At 38.1% G+C, this 27276-nt stretch overlaps 1 protein-coding gene across 33 annotated transcripts in view; it reads right to left on the minus strand.

Moving 5' to 3' along the window:
- Nucleotides 1-27276, minus strand: part of UTRN (utrophin) — a 479488-nt gene that overhangs the window by 228911 nt on the left and 223301 nt on the right. For all 33 annotated transcript variants that reach the window (XR_011535458.1, XR_011535457.1, XM_070602744.1 and 30 more), the window contains 4 exons: nt 23533-23747; nt 20725-20842; nt 17475-17680; nt 15721-15875 (listed from right to left, as the gene is read on the minus strand). Coding sequence is in view for 31 of the 33 variants with exons in the window: in XM_070602744.1 (XP_070458845.1) it covers nt 15721-15875; nt 17475-17680; nt 20725-20842; nt 23533-23747 (694 nt within the window). In the remaining 2 variants the exon portion in view is untranslated. The remainder of the gene's footprint in view (nt 1-15720; nt 15876-17474; nt 17681-20724; nt 20843-23532; nt 23748-27276) is intronic.

The raw sequence follows: 27276 nt of genomic DNA on the forward strand, positions 1-27276 counted from the left end.
TGCAAATTGGTTCTTTAAGCTGATTTAATAATATTATATTTGGAAGACACTGGAAAATCAAACTTTTATAAACCTTGCATTAATCCACATCAAAATTAAAACTTAGAATGACCTGGATTTCCATGATTTAAGAGATACACACACTTGTAAATTCAACCTTTAAAACTATAAAACCTCAATGTCCATAATAAGAAAACAATTTAATCTTAAAATCGGTACCAACAGTTTCACTCCTAAGCATTTAAAACCAAGAGAAGTGAAAACACATGGTCCACATAAAAACTTGTACACAGATGTTCATAGCATTATTATTTATAATAGCGAAATAGTAGAATCGACCCAAATATTCATCAACTGAGAGAACTGATAAACAAAATGTAATATACTCATATATGAAATATTATTCACAACAAAAAGGAATGAAATACTGACACACGCTACAATACAGATGAACCTTGAAAACATTATGCCAAGTGAAAGATACCAGACATAAAAGGCCAAATGTTGTATGATTCCATTTATATGAAATATCCAAAAGAGGTAAATCCATAGAGAGAAAGCAGATTAGTTGTTGCCTAGCATTGAACTAAAAGGCAATTTGAACTGATAGCTAATGGGTATGGGGCTTCTTCTGAGGTGATAACATGTTCTAAAATTAAGAGCATGGTGACGGTTGCATGACATGGTGAATATACTAAAAACAACTGAGTTGTACGCTTTAAGAGGGTGAATTTCATTACATATGAACTATATCACAATAAACAAAATCAGTCCATGTAATATGATCTCATTTATATATATTTTCTATCTGTCCATCTACTCATCCATCAATTCATCATCCATCTATCCATCTGTCCTTCTATCTGCATTTATAGACAGAGGAAGAAATTTCTGGAATGTTAATTTAATATTAAAATAATTATTTCTGGGTGCTAGGTCAAGGTAGTTTATTTGCTATTTGTACTTTTCTGCATTCTTTGAATTTATAATGAACAAGTATCTTTTTTTACACATTGATAAAAAAATTCTTTAAACAAATGGGTAAAAGATTTAAGCAGACATCATTATAGAAGATATATGGATGGCAAATAAGCACATGAAAAGATGCTCAGCATTATTAATCATCAGAGAAATGTAGTTCAAACCACAATATTAGAATGGCTGTGAGAAAATGACTAATAGCAAGTGCTGGTGAGAATGCAGAGTAACTGAGACTCTCATACACTGCAAACAGGAGCGTAAAATGGTACAGCCACTTGAAAAACAGTTTGGCAATTTATTATAACCACGCACTTAAGATACAATCCAGCCATCCTACTCCCAAGTAATTATCCAAGAGAAATGAAAACACGTCCACACAAAACCCATGTGCAAATGTTAATAGTAGCTTTAGTCATAAAAGCCAAAACTGGTAATAACCCAAATGTCATCAACTGGTAAACAGATACACTATGGTACAGGCATAAAATGAAATACTACTGAGCAATAAAAATAAACAAACTACTGACTGATGGAACAACATGGATGGATCTCAAATGCATTGTGCTAAGTGAAAGAAGCCAGACACAAAAGCTACATGCTATGATTCCATTTATATGACATTCTGAAATGTCATCAACCTCATCTTACTAAAAAACCTCCGATAGTATTTGGCTGCCTACAGAATAAATTCAAATGGCTTCACCTGGACCTCAATGTCTTCCATAATCTATCACTAACCTACGTTTCCCGCTTTACCCCCTAATTCTCTCCACTACTCTGTTCAGGTCAAAGTGGTATACACCTCTGTATCTAGAATATTCTTAACACTGCATCCAAACAAAAATTTTATATCCTCATAAAAATGTCCTCTGACCATCTCCACTTATCAAAATCCTACCAATCAATCCTCTGAGGGTTAAGGACTGCCTCCTTCAGAACATCCCAGCCCAGTTAGGTTTCCTCGCTCTGAGTACATAAAAAGTCACTACTCTTCTTTGTACAGAAATTAATCACATGAATGCTGGAAAAGCCCTTGGATTACGATCTTATTTGAGTCTTAAATTTTACTTTAACTACATCATAGAGATTTCTTGTCTGTCCACCTACTCTGTAAACTCAATATGGGCAGAAGCAGTCTTTCACATCTCCATATTTCCCAAAGTCCTTATTACAGTCTTATAATAAGTATTTATAGAATAATGACAATCTATTTATAATATGCCTTTACCTCCCAAACACCATTTTTCAAGGAGATACTGAGAGATGTCCTTTACAAAAGTCAGTTTGTAAACCAAGAAAGAAGAAAATATGAGAGGCATAAAAACAAGAGATCCAACACAGGGAGAAGCAAGCAGGCTCACATGCTAATGGTGAAAGGAGATCTCAGGAAAGAAGGTGACCAATCCAAACTGGATCCCTTGGGGGCGGCCATCACCATTTCAACTGCTGGGTTTCTTGTTTTAACTTGACAAAACTAAGCAAACGTACGCGGTGACAGAACAAGGAAATAACCCAAACGAGGACAAAAAAAACTGTGAAATCCAGGAAATAGGGATGCCAAACTAAGAGGAAAGCACAGAAAATCCCCAGGATTATGGCTGTGCAGCAGGCCTAGAAAGCATGTCTCCAGAAGAGATGTCTCCAAGAAAAAATATTAGAAGTGACAGACGGCTTAATGTGATTGACTTTGTGGGGAATTATACTGTCAGGCCATTGGAAAGTGTGGGAAGAATTAGTAATAGGTGCAAAGAAACCTAAGCAAATAAAAGCAAGGCAATTATTAATTTCAGGTAAAACAAACAGACAGGAAGCAAAATTATAGTAAACTTCAGCACTTGGCTGTTAATGATGTTTAGACAGGCATAATAATGTCAACACAGAGTATCTGCTTATCTAAAAATCCAGTGATGAAACAGTACAGCCACTGTGGAAAACAGTATGGAAATTTCAAAAATTAAAAATAAAATTAACATATGATGTAGCAATTCCACTTCTGGGTATACATCCAATAGAACTGAAGGAGATGTTTGTGCACCCATTTCACAGCAACGTTATTCACAATTGCTAAAATGTGTAAGCAACCAAAGCGGCCATCAACAGATGAATGGATGAACAAAATGTGGCATATACATATAATGGAATATTATTCAGCCTTAAAAATTTAGGACACTCTGCAATATGCTACAACATGGATGAACCTTGAGCACATTATGCTAAGTGAAATAAACCAGTCACAAAAACACAAATACTATACGATTCGATTTATATGAGGTAAGTACTCAGAGTAGTCAAATTCATAGAGACAGAAACTGGAATGGTGGTTGCCAGGGGTTGTGGGGAGGGGAGAGCTGGGAGTTAGTGTTTAACTGGTATAGAGTTTTCATTCTACAAGATGAAAAGAGTTACAGGGGTGGATGGTGGAGATGGCTGCACAAGAATACGAAAGTATTCAATATTACTGACCCGTAAACTTAAAAATGGTTCAGATGGCAAATTTTATGTTATGTGTATTTTACCATGACAAAAAAAGTGGAAAAAAAATTCACTGATAAAGAAGGAAAGAGAATGGTGGTATAAGAAAGCTATATCCTATATATTTACCAGAATAAAATATCAATAGACAATGTCTACTACTATTGATGAATTGGAAGATAATGATATACTCATTTTATTTACAATATGGAAATGTATAAATGACGCAAGGAGAAGCTAAAAGGAGAGAAAGTGGTTGCGCCGAGGGAGGAGGATGTGGTAAGTAGTAAGAGAACCACTATATTTTGTTATAAATCTTTCAGCACGTTTAAATTTTTCTGTAATTATTTGCATACATTTCTTTAATTTTTAAAATTTAGAAGTTACTCACCAGCATTTGGTTGGTGGTGGTGGTGGTGTTTAATCTTCCACCTAACCTTGCCCATATTTTCAATTTTTAAAACATCAACAGAAAAAGCATTAAGAATAACCAAATAAAGACTGTGCCCAAAAGATACTAAAAAGTAAAAACTTAGAGTACACACACACAATTAATCAACCATGAATAGGTGATTCGGATAAGAACACTCACATAAAATTAGTAACTATATAATTTAGTAAAATCAAGTACTTTCATTTTACAGGGTCAGTATCCCTTATGTTTAAGAATATTCATATGTATATGATAGGTTATGTCATAAACAACGAATGTAAAAACAGACCATTACAGATTAGCTATATTAATCCTAACAACGCCCAGACCAGGGGAAAAGGGTGCAAATATGTGAGAGGACTTCACTCCGAAGTCAGAGGATTCCCTGTACATGAGAGACATTTATAGACCCAACAAGCATAAAGGACCAGGCTAGCAGGGGAAGTGGAGATCCTAAAATGATGCCTCAAAGGACAAGTGAGCTAAGAGGATCATGATCACTTGGTCTTAGACAGCATTGGGTCCAGCGAGTTAGGCAATACCAGCCGCACACTTTCGTGACCAGTGCAACATTCTGAATCCAGAAACTAGGGCATTTATTGCAAACCTGTCAAATTATCTAATAGTCATCAGTGGGAAAAGACACTCTGCTGAAAAATATTCCCTTTGTAGGAAACTGCCGAGGAACAACTTTAAGATGATATAAGAGATGGCTACTTTGTTAGTTATAAAACCAAAGAATACAGGTTTTGGATCAAGGCAGACAAGGCTCCACCTTGACTAGCTGTGAAAGCTTGGGCAGCTGCCTATCTCCTCAAGCATCATTTTCATCATCCCTAAACTCCGCTTGGCACACAAGGTTCTCCATGGTCTGAGTCTTGCTTACCTCTCAAGAATCATCTCATAACTCCAAGCCTCATGCTTTATTTCCCTACAACGAACCAATTACTAATCGTCAAAGTGGTCACTGTCTCTGTCACACCCAGAGCTTTACTTAAATATCCTTCCTCTCCCCCCACCCCGACTAACCTTCCCCTTCCCACCTGGTTTATTTCTACTTGCCCTCCAGAACTTGGTGTAGACACCTTCCAAACCTATGATACCTCATCCCAGAACATCCCATGATTTCCCTTACCACGGCTATTAGCATGCCATTGCTGCTGCAACAGATCATCACAAACTTACTGGCTTAAAGCAACGTAAGTTTATTATTTCACAGTTTTCTGGGTTAGTTTCTGACACAGGGCTCATTGGACTAAAATCAAGCTGTCAGCAGGGCTATATTCCTTTGTGGAGGCTCTATGGGTGAATCCGTATCCTCACCTTTTCCAGCTTCTAGAGGTCGCCCACATTCCCTGACTCATGGACCCCTCGTCCATCTTCAAAGCCAGCAGTACTGGGTTGAGTCCTCACATCACATTTCTCTGACCCACTCTTCTGCATCTCTCCTCCACTTTTAAGGACACATGTGATGGAACTGGGCACACCCAGATGATTCAAGATAGTCTCGCCAACTTTGGGTACCATTACTCTGCCTACCTCATTACATCTCCAATCATGACTCAAAGTGACTGTTTTCTTATCTGTTGAAAGCTTCTGAATCCTCAGTGCACCTGGTAGCCCCAGGGCCTACAGACAGTAGCAACTCAACAAGTACTTACTGAACAAACTAATACAAACATAGGAATAACATCTCCCTTCTTGTAATATTTTAAGAAGAAAATGAGGTATACACATATAAGCATACAAGACATTGTAAACACTCAATAAATAATATTTCCCCTAACCTTATATGTGAATTTGGTAAAATACTAGGAAATTAATGTTGCTTATAGCATGCAAATGTGCAATTTGCTAATAAATGTCCTGCAGAATTTTTTTTAAGTTCACATGTATCTGGTGTCAGATTTTTTTTATTATGAATACAGTCAACAACTAAAAATAATGAACACACTAAAACTAAACTCTATTCATAGCAGTCCAAGTTATCTTCATATTATAATAAATATACACTTTAAAATGTTATAATCATAGTGTATATATATTAATTTATAGTTTGATTTTCAAAATTAATATAATTTCATATGAAATTTCAAATAGAATATAGCTCAAAGGTATCAGTTCTCCACACCACACATTTTAGTCTTTTTTTAAGTTAGATTCAACAGTAGAGTATGGTATACTGGATACTATAGGAATCATTTATCCATTTTCAAAGAATTTCACATGATTTATCGTACCACCATAAGGCCAAAAATAATTCCTAAAATTAGAGGCTCAGGAATGTGTATGCACACTTTATCACACAGGCTAATAAATTACCTTTCATGACATGTGTGCACTCCTCTCACAAGAAAACGACCTAATTGTACCACCTCTGCCATTTCCTATTTACCTGGCTTAGAGTAAATCATTTCAAATCTCCAATTTTTTTTTCCATCCTTAAAATAAGTTGCTTGGACTAGATGAGTAAAGAGCTCATTTCAGAATCTCCAGGGGTCCTTTTAAAACTTCATAATCCATCACACAGATTATAAAACCTGCTAGAAGAGTTCCTCCATTCTCGCCCCTTTCCCTAGCTTCAAATTCGGCTTCATTAAGCATCACTGCATGTAAATGAAATGTTACTGGTGGGAACAGATAAGTAGTGTACAGACGGCAAAAGAGCCAGGCGGCATTACTGTGGAAGATCCCTAGGCTCACACGCAGTACCAAATTTCCATGAGTCTGATTCTCAATGCAGTTTGTATCTGGCAGTCTTGGTTGCTCATCTCAAGAAAGATCAGAACAGAGCTAGAGGAAGTCCTGAGAAACGTAAGGAGAGAATACAGGGGAAGGGGTAGTATTATAGAAAAAAAAGCGATTCAAAGTTTTGGAAATTATAGCTACTAGACAAAGGCAGAGAAGGCTTTTAAAAAATCTTTTTAAACTCATAAATCATAAAGAACAAGGATAGGCTGAAAATCTAAAAGATACAACATCTGAAGTTTAGAAGGGTAACTTCAACAGAAATAAAAATTCTTACTTAAAACAGAAGTAACAGACCATAGAATTCTTTAGTGCAAGAAAAGGTGCAGATTGAAAATATAAATAGCTTCTCATAAAAGGCTTAAGGAACACAAGCGACAGATTTATAATAGTTTATATTAAAGGAAATTGGGATTTTTAAAACGTAAACTCAGCTTGTAAAGAGATTTCTGGTACAAAAGCAACTATCATATGCTACGAAACAGCTTATAGTTATTTTATAGCATAACAAAACATGGCCACCCACAACTGACTTTTTTAAATGTTATTTTAAAGATGTGAAATAATACTTGATTTTTAAGCTACAAGACATATTGTTTAATCGAATGTGCATGTGCTTCTAATTGGTCAAAAGAGTGAACACAAATAGATACATATGTTTCTTTGTTTTTTTTTACTTCAATGGAAAAGAGCACCTTAAGAAACTCATAGATACATGTTGCTAAATTTCAGTATACTTAAAAGGTGACCTTTACAGTCACACAAAATGAAATATATTTCTCTCTTCTACAGTGGAAAATAGTAGCATCAGTAGTTTGAGTGGCATGTAGAAAACATACAATGAAACAATCCTTCAAGACTTTTAATGGGTATCTTTACAGGGTAATTGTGTTCTTTGGTAAATAAATAACATTTAGCTGGAAAATGTATTAAACCATGCTGTGAGGAAATGTAGTCAATTTAATAAAGAATTAGTCACTTGCAGATATCCCCAGTGACCTACGGTCTTTCACTCCATGGGACTTGAGCAGACTGTTCTAAGCTGCTGATGCCACACCACTTGGGAAGCTCAAGAGAGGAACCCCCACCCCCACATCCACCCTACAGATAGTCAAGACCACAGAGGCATTTCCATTAGGGGACTTATCTCACCACAAACTATTTTCCTTTTAGCTAAGTCAGACATCCGGGCTTCACTGGCCAACCAATATTGGACCATAACTCCAGCACGACTCTGCGCCTCTCCTAATCTGTCCCAGTCCACCCTCAAAATTCTTCCTCCATTAAGCCCAGAAACCTGTTCTAGATCCCCAACTCCTCAGATTAAGCCCTTCACCTTAAGATAAAGTCGAATTGGTTTCCCTAGGGCTATCAATTCATCTGCAAATTTTTAATGAAGTTTTTTTCTTTTTTCTCTCAGACTCTATATCCCTCGGGATGAGGAGTGGGAATAAGGGTCTTCCTCCTTGCTTCCCATCGCTACTTCCAGGCAAGATCGTACTCTCCCAAAGCACAAGATATTTATCCATTATGTTCATATACTGATGGCCAGGTCCATGGTCCCTGCATATAGTCATCAAGGTTTCTCACTGCCTCAACGTGAGTGGAGTCTGAAATCCAACTCGAGATCTGCTTGCCAAGCCGCGGTTCTAGTGAGCAACTGCACCACCCAGGGAAAGGGTCACGTCAGACACCATTATGGACTAGAGGCAACCCCTGTCTCCACTCCCTTACAAATACCTTCCTGTGCCCTGTCTCTCTCTTTTTCATCTGCAGTCTTTCTACTTGCTTCTGAGTAGAGGGACATTGCTAAAGAACACTACCACAAGGCTATCTTTCCTTTACATTTTTTATTATAAACCACACGCTCCCATCACTGCCCAGCAATACTATAAAGTTCTCCTAGGAAGCTCTCTGTCCCACCCACCAAGATTCTGATTTTACATCTGATCCTCTTTCTTCAAATCTCCTCAGTCCCACCTCCAACTCAATGACAGCATGCCCCATGGATCATAAAGAAAGCAGAAGTCACTGCACAGGGAATCTTTCATCTTCCCACCACTAATCCAACACATGCATCTGTACTCATCTTCTCATTGTCCTTCCTGCCATAGTGGAAAATGCATCCCAGCTCTTACCAAACTCAATCCTCCAGATGCCGCCTTCTTGTCTACTCAAGGACTTGCTTTCCTCTTTCCTCTTTCTTTGTGTTCTCTATCTTGCATCATCAGCCTCTCCTCTGCTGGCTCATCCCACAAGCACACGCACATGCTTTACCATGTCCTAGCTAAAGACAATCATTCACCTCTCTTTACCCTTCAGTCTCTCCAGGTACTCCTCAGTCTCTCTGTCACTCTTCATCACAAACTTCTCTAATGTTTTTTCCACAAATTGTTTCTACTTCCTCACCTTCTTCTCATTTTCTAGCCCCATCACTCCCTTGAAACTGCTCTTTTCAAAACCGCTAGTAACCTCCAAACCATGGAATCTCATAAATGGTGTTCTATGTCACCTTTTCTGATTTATCAGCCTAATTCAACAGAGTGGATCATTCCCTCTTAGAAATATTCTCCTCTCTCAATTCCCTCTTAGAAATGGTCTCTCCCCTCCACTTCTGAACACCACAAATCCTGGATTTTCTACTTCACTGGAAGCTTTCTCTCAGTCCCTTTTGTTGTCTTCTCTTTTCTTCTCCAACACCAAACTCTAGGCTTTATGGATTCAGTCAAGTGCCCTCTTTATTCTCCATCTTTACTTATTTTCCTAGTGATTTCACCCCAGATTTTACCCCCAATGTAAATGCTGAGAACTCCTGAATTCATATCTGAGGCCCAGAATATTGGAGTTCTAGGTTCATGTACCCAATTGCCTACATGACCTATACACTTAGAGATCTAATAAGCACTAAAATGAACATATCAAAATCCAATTCTTGATTTTTCTCTCCCAAAAAACCCCACAGCCTTCCCCAGTGAACAGTACCACCACTCATCTTTTTACAACGTGCCATCTTTGATTGTTTCCACTCTCCCAAACCATATATCTAATCCATCAAGACATCTTTTCTACTTCCAAAGTATCTCTCTAGGCCATCGTCTTCTTTCCACCATTGCTGGCACACACTAGCCCAGGTACCACCATCTCTCACCTGGACCACAACTGCTGGTTCTTCACTGGTCTTCACAATGATTCTCTTATACTCCTACAATCTATTCTCCGTATAAGATCCAGAGGAATTAAATTTAACATATACAAATCAGACAGTGCCACTCTCTTGCCTGGTAATTCCAATAGTTTTCCTTTGTTCTTATAACACCCAAACTCCCTCCCCATGTCTTACAAAGTTCAGCACGATCTGGGCTCTGTCTCCGCCTTCTCCCACATCTCAAGCCCCTGCCCCTTTATTCTCTATACTTCAATAACATTCTATGTTCTTTCCTGCCTCCTGACTTTACATTTGCTGTGCACTCTGGAATGTTTTTTGGATGGTTCCTTTTAAACTGTATCAGCTTAAACACCACCTCCTAGGTCATGCTTCCTAAATTCACCCAAGCTAAAAAGTTTTTCTCTTATGTAGCACCTCCTTAATTTCCCTTTTCCTCCAAAATAATCACCTACAATTTTCTTACTTTACTACCTGGCTCTCCCTATGAAAGGCACTTCCTGGGGGTGGACACAGGGCATTGTTTACAGCTGATTCTTCAGGGCTGATACAGAATTTGACAAGTAGGAGGCTAAATAAATACACATTTAATTCACTAACTAATGCAAAAAGGAACAAATGGAAGCAGAAACAAACACTACAGGCACTGGTCCTTCCGCTTGTCTGAAATGGAGTTTAATATAAGGAGACATATTTGCATACTCGAGCTTGATATTTACAAAATGAAGATGTTAACATTTTTATGTAGATGACACAAAGACATTGTTCGTAAAATTCCTTTTTACAGGCAATAAAATCATATCTGAAATATTAAAATAATATAGCAGAAGAGGAAAATACGGAAGAGTATAATTTTTACACTTTTCTCCTTGGCCAGTTTCCTTCCCAGCTCAGAAGGGAAACCAAAAATGAAATGCTAGCAATGAAAATGAAAGAAACAGGTAGAAAAGTAAAGGTGACTTTCAGGGAAAGAAGGAGGCTTCTGAGAGGGTAAACTGAAGTTGACTGGCCCAAATCTCTGAACCTCACACTGCTGTACAGGCTGGAAGGATAGGCTGTCTGTACTTTTCATCCAAGCCCATTGATTTGGGAATGACAGCTGCTACAGCATTCATTTTAAGGGCGCAGAAGTTGAGTCTGGTTGATTTCAGGCCACAGGACACAATTCCAATATGAGTGTCTCCTACCCATCGTTGTTAAAAGGAACTGACCAAATCGAACAATGGAAAAATGCTGAAGAAGAACGCTTCGTTTTTACTAATCTGTAAGGACGATAAACAATCTCTACTAAAAAAGCCATAACAGAAATAATGGAAGGAATGAGATTAACGCCCTTCTAAAGGAGGACCAAGAGCCCTCCTGCATTCCTTCCACCATGTAAGAATACAAGAGGTCTGCGACTCACTCCCCCCATGGGCACCCTGATCTCAGACCTCCAGCCTCCAGAACTGGGAGAAGTAAATCTCTGATGTTTATAAGCTCCTCAGTCTGCAGTAGTTTATTACAGCAGCCTGGACGGATTAAGACACAAACCAAGAAAACGGCATTTCTAAGAAATTTCATCCAGTACTAAACGTTTATAAGGTCTATACCATATTCAGTAAAACAGACAAGCAACTATTTTATCATTAGTATTAAGTTGAGACTGTTCAAAATGACTATAAACAAACAAATGAAAATGACCCAACCTTCTGCTAAGTTAACTACAGACAATACTGTAAAACAGACTGAAGGGCAGTGGATTTACAAAGAAGACATAATATGCCAGCGCAGATGATGATAATTTGGCTACCCTTTTGTAGAGCACACAACCACATACGAAGAACTTAATTTTTGATTCTCACAATAATCCTGGACATTAGATACCTTGTCCACTTTAAAACCAAGGAAATTGAGGCTCAGTGAGTTGAAATAACTTGCTCAAGGTTCACACAGATGGTAAGTGCGTAAGTTTGTAATTTAATCAAGGATTAAAGAGACCACAGCCCGTGTGCTTTCTGTGCTGCCTGTACAAACCAGGAAGCACCTTAACACAGACAAGGTAAATATGGCTTTTGGGAGATAAGGGCAAAGAGAAAAACACAGAGTAATTAATCATCTACAAGATATTCTTTATAGCATAAAGTTATGTTGTATCATTTCCTTTACAATATTTCAGCATAGATAATTATATGTACGCATATGTATGTATGCAAGTCTGTGTGTGCACATATACATATGCATACACACAGGCACTCCAGGGCTAAAACGCCACTTCAGACCCAAATCAGGCATCCACACTAAAAGTTACTATAAGCACATTTCAACTATCACTATCTCAATTTGCACTAAAAAATTTGTTAACTGGCATTAAGAGACGTAGGGAAAAAAATTTTCACAGATGAAAAGAGTAGTAGTCAAGATGTGTCAATGAATTTAAAATGTTAGAGACGGTTCTACTGTTTACAGAATCCAAAATATCCGCAAGCCAGTTGTGTTTCAGAATTAAGAAGTTTTTGTACATCAGAAAGCTATTGTTATGAATGTATCTATATGACATATTAACCCCACGTAGGGTCTGAGGCAGCAAACACGTTAATATTTCTGCAGCTAGGGCTAGGCTATTCACACTGAGTTACAAAGACTATAATAAATAGCCTCATGTCAATGCAAAGCTTTCTGTTATCAGAGCGTATTGGATTTTGGCCTTGTAGATAAGGGATGGTGGACCCGTAACTGTGAATGGCCAAATTACTTAGATCAATTGTAATTCATACAAAACAGTTTCTTTGAAAGCTGATATCAAACTTCACACATTATGCCACAACAACAGCGTACCATGTGCAAGGATAATAACCCTTCACTTCTCCAGAATTTGGCTAACAATGATGCATATCAGAATACGGCTGGGAGATAAGGGAGCAGCTCTGTATAAGGCCTCTTGGTGGCATTACAGCGGACACAATGGCCCCAGACTGAAGTGTGTAATATTCCTAGCAGAGGCCCCCCATATTTTTAATCAGATCTGGTTTCTAAACTCAACACAGATAAGAAACAGTAAGTGGAATGACAGACAGATCCAAGAGGCGGGTACACAGAGCAGTCAGCAGCAACAGCTGACGTTCTGACAGCAAAGGAGAAAAATAAAACCATTTTTAAGGACGGTAAGGGCTTGAATGCACAGTTAAAAAGGTTCAGATTCCAATCCCAGCTTTGCCGGAATGAGCTGTGTGATCTTGGGCATCCCTTTGCATCTCTGTACTTCAGTTTATTCACCGACACAGCGTGGATGAAAATGCTGGCTGGTCTCCTCTGGTTGTTGTGAGATTTAAATGAAAAAAATGCATGTGAAGAGCTTAGCACAGTGCCTGACAATGAGCTGACACTCAATAAAATGTATACACCAAAAACAAAGCACAAAATCTCATCAGGCATAGCAGCCTGAATAAATTTACTACCACTTCTTCAGAACTCAGAGCATGGAGAGCATTATCATAATTTAGCATAGGAAAATATCACCTTGGCTGTGGTATGTGACTTTGAACATGTCATTGAACTTCTCTAAGCCTGAGAGCATTAGATTAGGCCCTGCAGTCTCAGTGGAAGTGATACGTGGCTCTCCGGGGGTAGAGGAGGTTGGAAGAAAAATTTACTCTTTTTATGTATAAAGCACAACTATCAAGTACAGAAACAAATACACAGTATACCTGTGGTATTAAAATTTCCTGAGGGTGGGATCTAAACAAGTTCCTTAGGGGGCTGATAATGAAAAAATTTTGAGAAGTCCTGGTTTAGATAAACCATAAGGTCACACACAGCTCTTAAAGTTCCTTAATTCTATCTTCACAACGATAATGCAAGAATTCAAAAAACATTTAATATAGGTTCACATACTTTGTTTAAGAAGATAAGGAACGATTTGCATGTTATGGAAGGATTTGCATGTTATAGAAAGATCTCCAATTACAACAGTTAAAAACTGTAAATATCATTGCGTTTAAAAGAGAAAATCTTCTGAAGGCATAAAAACCCCACCTGTCACTCATGAAGGGATTTCATGAGCCACAGTTTTGTTGTATTTTCCCCTGCTTTATAGATGACAATATGCCTAAATCATGTCTAAATATTAATAGGTTTACCTATTTCTCCCAAAACTCAGAAAGAAAATAAGAACAACAACTTGTAACTATCATAAAATTGGGATGCTGTGGTTGTCTCAGCTAGGATAAATGACAGATCACCTCAGAATATAATTCATTCTTAATTGCCTCTTCCATCTAATCTAACTACTGCTGTCGGCTGTCTTAAAATATTTACAAAGTAAAAGTGAAAAGAAGAATTGGAGGTGCTAAATAAAGAGGCCACACATTCCTAAGTGATCAATTTTTCTCGTATTGTTTACAACAAAAACAAAGTCATAATTCTCATATATGGAATTTCTGGAAACACAGATAAAGTATGCTTAGGGACTATCTCTCTTAGGGTAAAAGCTGGGTTTTTTAATTGAGATATAACTGACATGTAACATTGCATCAGTTTTAGGCGTGCAGCATGATGCTCTGATATATGTGTATATTGTGAAATGAACAGCACAATAAGTTTGGTTAACATCCGTCACCATACATGGTTACAAATTTTTTAATTGTAATGAGAACTTTTAGCAACTTTCAAAATACACAATACAATATTGTGAACTAGAGTCACCAAGCTGAACATTTACTTCCCCAGGACTCATTTATCTTATAATTGGAAGTTTGCACTTTAAAGCTGTTTTAAATTCACCCCCTGTGCTGACTCAGTTTTGAGATCCTCAGTATATCCAAATAACTTGTTACAACAAAAGAAAACAGTTGTCCTAAAATGCTAGAAAGATCTGTATTACATATTCTGTATTACTATATTCTGCTTTAACTACTTTGAAGCTTTTATTTGCTACTCCAGTCTTATTTCCTCCAGAATCCTGGGTGTATACAGCAACACATTCATGGTCATAAACTGCTTCATAAATCTTTTCTTTGAGTTTTCTGAAAATCGACATTAGAGATTCGAACTAAAAATGACATTCTAAAGATGTATAAAACACCTCCATGTCAAACTGCTATTGAACGGTTGGCCATACTTTATTACCAGTAATATATATCATAAGGTGTTCCAATATTACTCATTTTATTCACTGCAAAATAAATATGTTTTCATATCAAATTAGCTTTCAGGCAGTTGCATTTGAATATATAAAGATGTGTGTGAAACCACAATTTCATTTAGACACAGGCATTCCCAGTGCTATGCAGGAAGTAAACACTTTTTTACTGACGATGAATATAAATATGCAATCTTAAAGAGATGCTAACCACTGTTTATAGTTCCTCAAATCCCAGGTGTTCAAGTGACAGAAAAATCTCTCTTATAAACACATATGCTATTTCAGACTGCTCTGAATATACTGATTAGACAGAGCAATGGAAAGAAAAGATAAATTAGTTGAAGCCCTAAATACACATCGTATATTTCAGGAGTCTAGCGCTGGATCCATGCGTTCTCAGCCTCAACCGAGGATGATCTGGCCAACAGCACACTGTGTTGATTACCATTAGGGATCACATTACCCTAACGCATCTGTAAATACCCAAGGGCTCCTTACCATCCGAGGACTACAAGATGCACTCTGGGGAATGTCGAGAAGAGTCAGAAAATAGAACACATCAAATGATCACTGGCGAAGTGGAGACTTATTCAAGAAAAACTCCATTGTAGAAATTCAAGTAGATAATGGCCAAGTATACATTCTGTGTGATAATACTAACTCAGCACAGCAAACACAGAAAACAATAATAATAAAATGGACTTCTAGAAGTCACAGATGTGGCATGTTTCCATGAGAAAGCCAAAGCAATCAAATTCTCAACTTGTCCACACGCATTTACCTGCCGGGACTGAGCATTACCTTTGTTTCAGATTGATCCATGATGTTTTTAAGTACTCGGTAGTTTCTTTTACATTCCTGGTGTCATCACTGCCATATTCCTCCAGTAGTTTCTGCAGGACGTTATCGAACGCCATTACAATACCATCACCAGGACCCAGTTCTTGAAGCAATATCTAAGGTGTAATTTTAGGCATAAGTGTTAGACTTGGTCACTCAGTAACTAATATTACCAAAACACTGGTCCTCCCAGTAGGTTTAACATGTTTTAGACCCAGATATCAAAAGAAGAAAACAAATTATGGGACAAACTCACGCATGTAAGCTTAAACAAAAATAATTCTGGGAGTGAAAAGAAGAAAGTGATCAGGTACGTGGCAGATGATATTAAAAGATTATTATCTGTACCCCTTTGATATACTTTACTTCCTCAAGCCATTTGTCTTTTTCATCCTTTCTGCTATACGTCTGATCCTTACGGGAACATACATTACATAGGGACGAACTCAGGGTTCCTCTCTACATGCCTGGAGAAATGGAAAGGGGCTGACAATACGGAAGTCTTCTGTCTGTTGCCCCTGCATCTCCACATATGTTCACAAAGTTAACTATTTGGGTGGATCAAGCAACTAAGCAAGGTTTCCTGACGGTTGCTTGAACAGCTAAGCTGATGCTGAGTGGGTCCACAGGCACTGGTTGCTGGACACACTTTCCCATCTCTGAGAGCCCCTGGATCAAGACACTCTCCATGAAATCTAGATGACAAATGAATGTTTTGATAATGCTTTTTGTAGCAATTGGCAGAAAAATCCATCCTAAAGATGGATGAGAAGAAAAGAACCATACTGTTGTTTAAAAAAGAATATTCTGAATATGGTAAGTGAAGTATTGACATCACTTTTGACTGTATTCCTCTAGTTAAGCATCCAGGGCTTTTCCGATTATTACGGTTGAGTCCTTTGGTGAAAACAATCGGCAGATACCATAAACACAGGGAATGACCCGGGAAATCAGGACACCTGGCCACTTGCTTTTTAAATTGTAACGTGAAAGTCTCCATGTATGAAGAATGAAAACATGCTCTGATGTTTTAGATTTTGTTTCTCATATATTCTTTATTATACTCTTCACGAATGTACACTTTCATCTTAGGCTATCTGAAGGGCAAATAAATGTTACACCAAAATATAACCCAACAATCATAACCTCTAATTCGAGAATACTTTCTATGATTGTAGAGAGAATTTAAAATAGCACTTTAAAAACACCATAAATGTTAAATATCATCAAGTCTACAATCAAACTGATCACAAAAGTGGTATCTGCTCTGATGATATGGATAAAACAGTTTGGTTATAAAGGTATTAGAAGAAACTAAACTTACTTATTACCTGATTTGGTCACTACAGTAGCCCTCAAATGAAAGTCTCAGGGAATTTCATAAATAAAAATAACCTTCAAGGTAGACACGGAAGGGAGCAAAAGGAGGGTTCCTGGGATCCTGAAAATGTTCTCTTTCTAGAAGTTGGTTCACAGGTGTTCCACTTGCAAAGAGTCAGCGAGCTGTAACTCTGGGATGCATGTACATTTCTATGTGTCATGCCTCCAGAAATTATTCAAAACTCTTCCTGGTCAAATCCTTTATATAAATTTCAATATGTATTATAAGCCCTTGGGAAAATATCATGACAAGTGTCCTTAAAATTACAGTTAACAATAGAACAAAAAGCACATCCAACAAATCAATAATGCCAAAAATATCTAATGAGTCTTACCTGATTATCAGAAATTTGTTTGACGAGTGGATCCTTTCGGGCTTGCTGAAGCATATAGAGTCGAGCCTCGTACTTCCTCATAAGTTCTTCAGTCTCCTCTCGGTGGTCATCCCACTGACGGCTGTCAACAATCATATCCTCCAGCTGCTGCTGCCTCAACTCAACGCCATGCTGAGTGCCATCCCACTGGTTCTTGACCCTTTCCACTGGGGGAGGCATCATAAAAATAACCCAGAAAGTAACTACCAGGAAAGGGAAAAGAGACCTGATACCAAATTTTCATAAATAAGGTTTTAAATAGAAAAGAGAAAGGAGGCAAGTTGCTACATACATTCTAAAGAAATTTTAATACATGTCTACCTTATTGTACAACTGATATATTTCTGAAACCATTCTGGAAGAGAAAATCTTGGACTAAACTCTATTTTAAATACACTAAAATACTCACAATAAAAATATCTACTATTATAAACTGATAAACCAAAAATTATAAAGAAAATAAATTCCTATCTAATTTATACTTACAGAACCCAGTTTGCTGAAGGTAGAGTTTAACAGCACTTGATGATGGAACTTAAAGACACAAATTTAGTCATTTATCATCCACACAGGAGATGTCCCAAGGTAGTCTTGGGTTTTAAGAGAAAACAAACTATTTAAGAATACTTTTCACATTTGTTTTACCATAGCATGAAACCGCTCTAAAAAGTAGTATTTTTATATGTTCAAGAGAAACACTAAAAGTCAATTAAATTCAAGGTCTATGTACCCAGCAGCTCTTTATCCTAAAAAAATCCATATTGGCTCATTTCCTCTGTCTTTTTTATTGTGTTTCTTTCTACTTCTCTTTCTTTTATTCTCTACTTCTGTCTCTTTCTCTCCTCCTCTTCCCTCCCCTCCCTTCTCTCGTCTTCTCATTTTTAACTTGGAGTTATGGAAAGAGAGATCTAAGGAAACTTAGACTTCTGATTATTTACATCAGGGGTCGTTCACCATCTTAACAGAAGTACCAGTACGCAAAGGCTTTGAATATCCTCAATGACCCAATGATAATCAGTAGGTAGAAAGCTAAAAACAAACTTCTAGAAGATGTTCTGGAGGCCAGACGGACTGAAGGGCTGTGGTTGAGCACCAGGCCAAGAAGAACTGGAGTACAAGGTAACATTTCAGCTAAGTCATAATGGGACCTTTTGGTAAAATTCTTGGCCTAATGGAGGGTTATAGTAAACCATAATAGCTATTAGCTATTAATTTAAGATTGTTCAGAAAACTGTAAATTATACTTACACATAATAATTCAAAAAAACTGTTCAATGAGATTATACTATCTAGTTTAACAGTTTCAATAAAATGCTGTCTTGTTTATCAGTTTCAATAAATTGCTTACGTTTTTAACTTAAGGAGAGGACAAATTTATCGTAATGTTCCATTGGTCAGTTAAAAAGTTACAGAAAGTACTTACGATCAATTCTGTTACTAATGGAATCCTTTAACATTGAATGAATAAAACCAAAGCCATCGAATGACAGCAAATATCACAGGTTTATGGTAAAAGTAGGCAAATCATCCTATTCCTTGTGAATAACTGTGAAGAGCAGGCTACTATAGACAGTAAATTCCAGCTGAGAATGGTTTTTGATATAATGAATAGTAACAAAGACTATGTGTAGCCTCTACTCACACACACACACACACCAATGGAGAGACAACACAGAGAGGGAGTTAAATTGCAAAGGGAAGATATTCAGGAGCAGGAAAGTTGTGTAAAAAACCTTAAAAGAAACTTTGGACAGACAGAGAGGTGATAGAAAAAAAACCTAAGATAGTAGAAAAAGGAAGCTGGAGACGGCCTTGTAAATAGTTTGGTGTCGCTAAAGCAGGGCAGCTCCCCTGCCACGTGGCAGGAAACAGGATCAATCCAGACCTCCACAATGGGCACAAGCAATCCATCAATTAATAAAAAGAGCGAGAAAGAAGGAAAATGGCTACTTTAGTGAAACTAAATCAACATTGCGAGACACAAAGTTTTCTGCCTACTCATCCCTTATAATAACCTTGTCTCTATCACATTTATTTTGAAATCAAAACACACTTTCTATAGGAGGAATAGTTGACTTTCTCCCCTCAGAAATACTAGGCAAGGTAGTAAAATACCTTCCAGTTTATATTCGGCCACAAATATTTATTAAGTAGGGCATTGTGGGAGGCCCCAGGGCAAGGATGGTGAATATTCACGATCTATGGAGGGGAGAGATTTAAAGCAACTGTGAGATCCACAGTGAAATTACGAGGGAAGAGGCCACAGAGGAAGCAAAGACAGAAAATACAGTTCACCAGGGACTGGAAGAGGGTGAGAAAGACTTCCCAAGGGGGTGACATTTTAGCTGCTGAGTTGAATTTCACCTGGGGAGAAAAGGTTGAGAGGAAAAAACTAATGTGAAGAAAGGTAAGGTGACTAAGAAATGTCAGGACATCTTAGAGAATACATACAGTACAGAGCAGCGGCAGGCGGGGCCGAGGGCTGCAGAGGGAGAGGGGGTGACCGAGCAGACTACTGTGACTGCCCCGAGAGGACATTCTTGAGAATTCAGACTTTGTTTTGTATGCCATACAGATTTAACAGAGGCTCTTAAGCCAGAAAGCAAACTCGAAACAGGGATCTCAGCTGTGGTTGTGTTATATGTTTATTTTTTCCTTTGTTTTATTTTGTTTTTAACTAAAGTATTTCCAAATTACTGCCAGGCACATAGGTACATAGTAGTTGCTCAATAAATATTTGTGGAATGCATTTTAAGAAGAGGAGTTAAAAGACATTGATGTTAATACTTTAAGGAATTCATAAGAGAATTGTAACAACGTTCACAAAAAATAAAAAACAAGGGAAAGCTTTACTTATTTATTTATTTATTTATTTATTTATTTATTTATTTATTTATTTATTTTGCTGAGGAAGATTAGCCCTGAGCTAACATCTATGCTAATCTTCCTCCACTTTACATGTGGCTCGCCACCACACAGCATGGCTGACGAGTGGTGTAGGTCCACCCCTGGGATCCGAACCTGCGAACCCAGGCCGCAGAAGCAGAGCATGCCGAACTTCATGACTACACCACAGGCCAGCTATTAATAGGTAAGGAGCATCAAATGCCTAATAATATTAATTTCTGGTTGAATAATCTTTGACAATGTGTGTGTGTTACCATTTTCAGGTAAAGTGGATCGTGATATATGATTTTTTTTAAAAACTTACATTTTTCTGTGATTGCTGTTCTCACATCTGAACTGGAAGCTTTATTTTTCAAATTCTGTGCCAACGTAAAAACATAATCAAGCTGAGGGTGGCGCTGTTCTAAGTCAGCCCTCGTGATCTGTCGAGAAGAAATGATTATTAAGATAAGATAAGCCACGTGGTAAGAATACTAACGAAGCAAACTGACGTGCCGACATGGAAGTTGGGGTTGTTTTCCTCCTAGAAGGGACACCGAGGCATCACGATGTGGCAGAGAGAGTGCAGGATTTGGAGTCAGGGGACCTAAGTTCAAATCTCAGCTCTCCCACTTAGCACCTGGGTCCCCAGACGAGGCTCTTTACCTCTCTGGGTTCTGTTTGCACAAAAAGAAATAATAAACACTCACAGCTCAGCTCTATCAAGTCTGAGGAGATTAAATGAAGAAAATCCTTTTGAAAACTAAAAAATGATCTGAAAACATTAGCAGTGATTTCTGCTGCTCATGCCTTGCGTATCTGTCCTACATCAGACAGGAACACAAATTAATGTCACCTCCAGGGACCGGGGCGAGGTATTAGGAAAACGCTGATTGGAATACAGTCAGCGCTCCATATCCGTGAGTTCCACGTCGCTGGATTCAACCAACCACGGATGGAAAGAGCTACAATGGTTGCATCTTTACTGAACACGTACAGACTGTTTTTTCTTATCATTTTTCCCTAAACAATATACTACAGCAATTATTAAGATAGCATTTACATTGTGTTAGATATCATAAGTAATATAGAAATGATTTAAAGTATAAGAGAGGAGGTTATTTGCAAATACTACCCATTTTATATAAGGGACTTGAGCACTGGCAAATTCTGGTGGCCGCAGGGGTCCTGGGACCGATCCCCCACAGATACTGAGGGCCAACTGTAACGGCAATTAAATAATCTTAGACATGAAAACCTGCAGCTCAAGAAAGTTTGTATCTTAGTACTGATAAATATGGGAGAAAAGTTAACATTATGAAAACAGTGTGTTTTAAGAACAGAACTAATAAATAGCCATAAAGATTGGAAAACACAATTTCCAACAAGTACAGATAGCGTGGCAAAGATTCTCTCCCAGCTTTTCCTCTTTATGAATTCACTAATTTTTCAGACTTCAGTTACTCCTATAGTGTCAAATATTATTTCTAAATGTATTACTCACAACTTCTAACCCCGAATACCAGAGACATTTCAATGAATGCTGATCATTTCCTTCTAAATGGCACAAGAGTCTCGCAACACAACATACCTGAAACGAAATCAATCAAACCCTCCTCCTCATTCCATTTCTTCCATTCCTTATTTCCACTAATTGTAATAGCATCATCTTAGCCACTCAGACAGGGCTCTTTTCCTTGTTTTAAGCATCTCTTGTGCTATCCCCAGTCTTCTTACTAAAGCAGAGCATTGTTATGACCAGTCTACAGCCACAATTTAAAAAAGATAAAGAGGGGCCAGCCCCATGGCCCAGTGGTTAAGTCCGCACACTCTGCTTAGGCGGCCCAGGGTTTCACTGGTTTGGATCCTGGGTGCAGACATGGCACCGCTCATCAGGCCATGCTGAGGCGGCATCCCACATAGCAGAGCCAGAAGGACCTACAACTAGAATATACAACTATGTACTGGGGGGGCTTTGGGGAAAAGAAGAAGAAGAAAAAAGAAGATTGGCAACAGATGTTAGCTCAGATCCCAATCTTAAAAAAAAAAAAAGGAAAAGAAAAGAAAAAGGAAAAAAGATGCTTGCCAGTTGCTTACAGACCAAAAGCTCAAGGGGCCTCATGTAGCCCACATGCTCCTTCACAAGGTGACCCTCAGCTGCCCTTGCTATCGTACTTCCACTACACTTCTTTATCGCACAAATGTTGACCCAGTGTTCCACATGCTCCCCACCGCCTGTCTTCATTCCCTCTCTTCCCTACACCAGGAATGTCATTTACTTTGTCTCCAGATGTCAAACTCCCACACAGTCTGCCTTCCATCCTTGTAGAAGTAATCCCCTTCCTCATCCTGGCTCCACCTGGACCCGCTCTGCGGCTTGTACCAGATTCGGCCTTGTCGCAGCCACTTGTCTGCTTATACGCAGTCAGCGCCTCTGCCTCAGTTTCCACATATTTGTAACCTGGAGATAAAATCACTGCCTACCTCACAAGATCAAGAAAGAGAATGAGCTAATATATGTAAAATACTTAGAGAAATAAGCAGCACACATTAAGCACTTCACCAAAGTTAGCAAGAGCTGCTATTATTATTTTATGGTACCCTCCCAACTTCTATCTAGTATATTCCTTTCAGTATCCTTATACGACACACAGCCCAGAACCTAGCACACACTGAACATGGAAAAAGAACTGTACAAATCGATATTAGATGGTATGTGTATAAAATCATAGACAGGAGATTCTCACTTCTAAAGTCAGCAATTAAACAAATCAGCTCATTATGAAACATAAATTGAAAAGGCACTTCAGGAAATTGTGCCTTGTGACCCTGGGCATGAAGTGTGACAGTTGCATTCACTGATACTGATGTGGCAGATTCATGATACCAGTTTTAGGTCTTCAAAATACCCTGAGACTACAGTTTACGTTAGTAAACATGATCTTACCAAAACAGTACAAATGCAAGAAAAGGTTTACTCTTTGGAGCTAGCCCAGGATGGTCATTTGACAGATCAAGAACGTGTTAAAGTTCATTCTCCCAGAGTTTAGGATAAACAAAGGGGATCCAAACAGATCTCGTCTCCCTCTGTGTGGTGGTATTTCCATACCAAGCCTTTACACCGTGCACCTACTTTCATTCGGGAAACTGTCTTATTGATCTCTTCTACGTCCCCAACAGTGACAATGTTGGACTTCAGCATCTGGTCGATCAATACCAGCCAGTCTGCTAGTTCTGTTATCGTCTTATCCAGATCAGCAGGAATTGAAATTTCCGAAGTACGAGGAGGCTGAGCAGGAATATCTGATGCAGATGATGTTAGCACCACCTTTTGGACACTAGGATGAGCTGAAATAAAAAATGTAGCAAAGTGTTAGTAAATCAACAGGATATGGTGACTGTGGTGGTATAATGGTGACCTGTGTACCTGTATTTACATAAAATCTAGTTAAAGTAAAAATACTGTAAGAGGTGTTTATTTTTTCATGCTGAAATGGCAGTGGTATTTCCTGTAGCATCTCTGTCTTTGAGAGCCATACAGCCGATTCAACACACAGTCTCACAATAGCCTAGGGCAGCAATAACTCGGAAGTAACTAACACTGATACCGAGAGAAAATAAAATAAAAAATAAACCAACTGTGGGAAAATTAGGAGCGTTATTTTATGCTATCAAGATGTGTGCCTTAATTATAAAGTCAATTTATTCCTAATTTTCTTTTCTTTTTCACTTAACTTTATAACACGATCATTAGTCACTCTTAATAAGATCACTGTGAATACCTATGTAATAACCTACGTGTAACTTTCAGTTAACCCTTTCCCTGTAGCTGGACACTTAGAGGGCTCCTGAAATTTTCCTTTAAAAAAGAACTTGCAAGGAATATCTTTTTGCATCGAGCATTTTGCACATTTCTGATTACCACCTTAGCATAAATGTCCCAAAGTAGAATTACCGGGTCAGAAAATTTGAAAACATTTAACGTACCTAAAACTTATTGCCAAATTGTCTTCCTTCCAAGTTGGAAATTTACACTTCCAGCAGCAGTGTGTGGATCTACAAGCATCCTGCACCCACACCAACGATATTCCCTCTCAGTAGATAAATATGTATCTTTCACCATTGTCTTCATTTAATGACTTTCTGATTGCCAATGAGAGTAGCATTTTTCATGTTTTTTAACCAAATATGGTATAATTTCTAACTGTGTTCTTTATCTCCTTCCTTATCAATTTGGATGAACTCTTCATAAAGGGAAGATGAACCCTTGCCATATTGCTGAAAACAATGTTTTTATTTCCTGATGTTTTAATGTGGGTTTTTTTTTTTCCTCTTTAACATATAGATGCTAACAAACTTGGGGTGATCAATCCATAAACCTGTCTTGAGAGATTGTCTTTCCTAAATTTTTAAAGTTAAAAAGTCATATCTTCTCCAAAGATTTGATAAATATCTTCTCTATTTTTTATTTGTATGTTTTTGTCTTGTTTTGTTTTTAATGATGGGAGGTTGGTTACTGTTTTTCTTTAGTTTTGATACAAGAGGGAATTGAATTAATAATTAGATCCATCTGGAACCCCCTTTAGCATACAGTATATTAGATGAGGCTTAGATAATATTTCTTAAAAAGATAGTCAATCTGTAAATTCAACACAACTGTATAGTTTTGAGTGTAACCTGACAAAACCATATATTCAAGTTTCTGATTTTAAAATTAATATAGAAAAGGGCCCAAAACAGACAAAAAACTTTTATTTTTGGTAGAGAGTTATGCCCTACCAGATATTTCATTATATTATTACATAGCGTATAACAAATGATTCACCTGGCACATTATGGACCCAGACATTCAGGTTGGGAGAGAAGAGCCACAGAGCAGAGAACCTCGACCTTGGCAGAGTGAATCAAAGGCCACTGAGGAGGAATTTGCTGGTCAACAAATGATGCTGGGAAAAGTGGGGACCCTTGGCTGGAATGGGGAGATGCTGGGACAGATTTTGACTTCACATGCACATCAGGAAAATTAATTCTTAGTGAACTAAGGACCAGAATATGAAACCCAAATTGTGAAACTGTTAGTTGAAAATATAGAAGAATATCTTTATGACTTCAGAGTACTAAATCACAAAAAAGGGACGCTATTAACAGATCATTAATGTTTAAGAATTCTGAAGGGCCAGCCTGTGGCACAGAGGTTAAGTTCGTGCACTCTGCTTGGGCAGCCCGGGGTTCATGGGTTCGGATCCCAGGCACAGACCTACATACTGCTCATCAGGCCATGCTGTGGTGGTGGCCCATATACAACGTAGAGGAAGGTTGGCACACATGTTAGCTCAGGGACAATCTTCCTTAGGCAAAAAGAGGAAGATGGGCAACAGGTGTTGACTCAGGACCAATCTTCCTCACCAAAAATTAAAATAGATAAATAAAGGGGTAAACCATATTACTAAAAAAAACAAAAATTCTGAAAAAAGCACCATAAGTAAAGATTTAAAGCCACAGGTTAAGGGAGAAGGTGTTTGCAACACACATTCCAGACAAGGAACTAGTAATCAAAATAATTTTTTTAACTCCAAAAATATCGACAGACAAACCACAGAAGAGGAAACAAGAAAGACAATAAACATATGAAAAAAAGGCTAAGCCACACATGTAACTGAGGAAATGCCAATAAAAATGAACTACCCTATCTCCACAGGTCACAGGTTTGCAAAGTGACCTCTGGGGAACTCTGGGTTCCTGGGGTGGGGACGCCTAAACTACGACAGCATCATCATAAGCAATTTGCCTTTTCACGCCCATCCTTTCCCAAATGTAGAACGGCGTCTTTCACAAGGTTACATGACATGAAACATCACAAGGGAACAAACACAGAAGCAGATACGAGAATCCAAGTGTCTGCTAACATGCCAGAAATTAAAAGATTTTCAAGAATGCAAAGCAATGCCACTTTTCCAAATTTTTTTTTGTTTTAGAAAATCCAATTTCTTACAATAATATTCTATAAAAATATATTATTTTTATTAATATACAATGAATGGGTTTATTATTGCTATTTTAAACATATTAATAAACTATTTTTGAAATTTCTCAGTTTTACTTTCTAATTAGGTAAATATTCATAAACATAACTCACACAACGAAAGCTTTTTGGGGGTCCTCAATAATTATTGAAAGTATAAAGAGGTTCTGAGAATAGACTGTTGAAGCACCGGTAACAATGTAAAACCATGAGAACCCTCACGCACAACTGGTAGAAATGGAGACCAGAACAAGGAGTGCAGGCAGCAGCTAGGGGAGTAGCAGCTAGCCACAGTCTACGACCCAGCCACTCCGCCACTACACGCCCTAGAGAAGACCTCCCATGTCATCCTGCCTAATCCTCACCGCTGCTTTCGCTGTAGTTTTAAAAAATTGAAAACAACAAATATTCATTCACTGTTTCAATTCATCAAATACCTATGAAGAATCTACCATGTGCCATGTGCACAGCACTGTTCTGGATGCTGCAGTATGGCAGCGCGCAGGACAAGGCCCTGCCCTCGTGGAGCCTACATTCTGGTGGGTAGATGGATATATGTCATGAAGCAAAACCAAGACAGAGAGACAGAGGGTGTATTTGAGATACGGTGATCAGGTCAGGAAAGGCGTATCCAAGAGGGGGACATTTGAGGAGAGAACTGAAGGAAGTGAGCGTGTGAAACATGCAAATATGTGAGGGAAGGACATTTGGGTAAGAAGAGAAGCAGCAGCAGCGAGCACAAAGGCCATAAGCGGAAGTGTTCTTGGCATGTTAGAGACAGTAAGAAAACCAGTGTTTTGAAGCAGCATGAACAAAGAGAAAAGAAATAAGAAAAGAGATTAGAAAGAACAGGCA

Source organism: Equus przewalskii, chromosome 32, assembly GCF_037783145.1.
Source record: "Equus przewalskii isolate Varuska chromosome 32, EquPr2, whole genome shotgun sequence".
Lineage (NCBI taxonomy): Eukaryota > Metazoa > Chordata > Mammalia > Perissodactyla > Equidae > Equus > Equus przewalskii.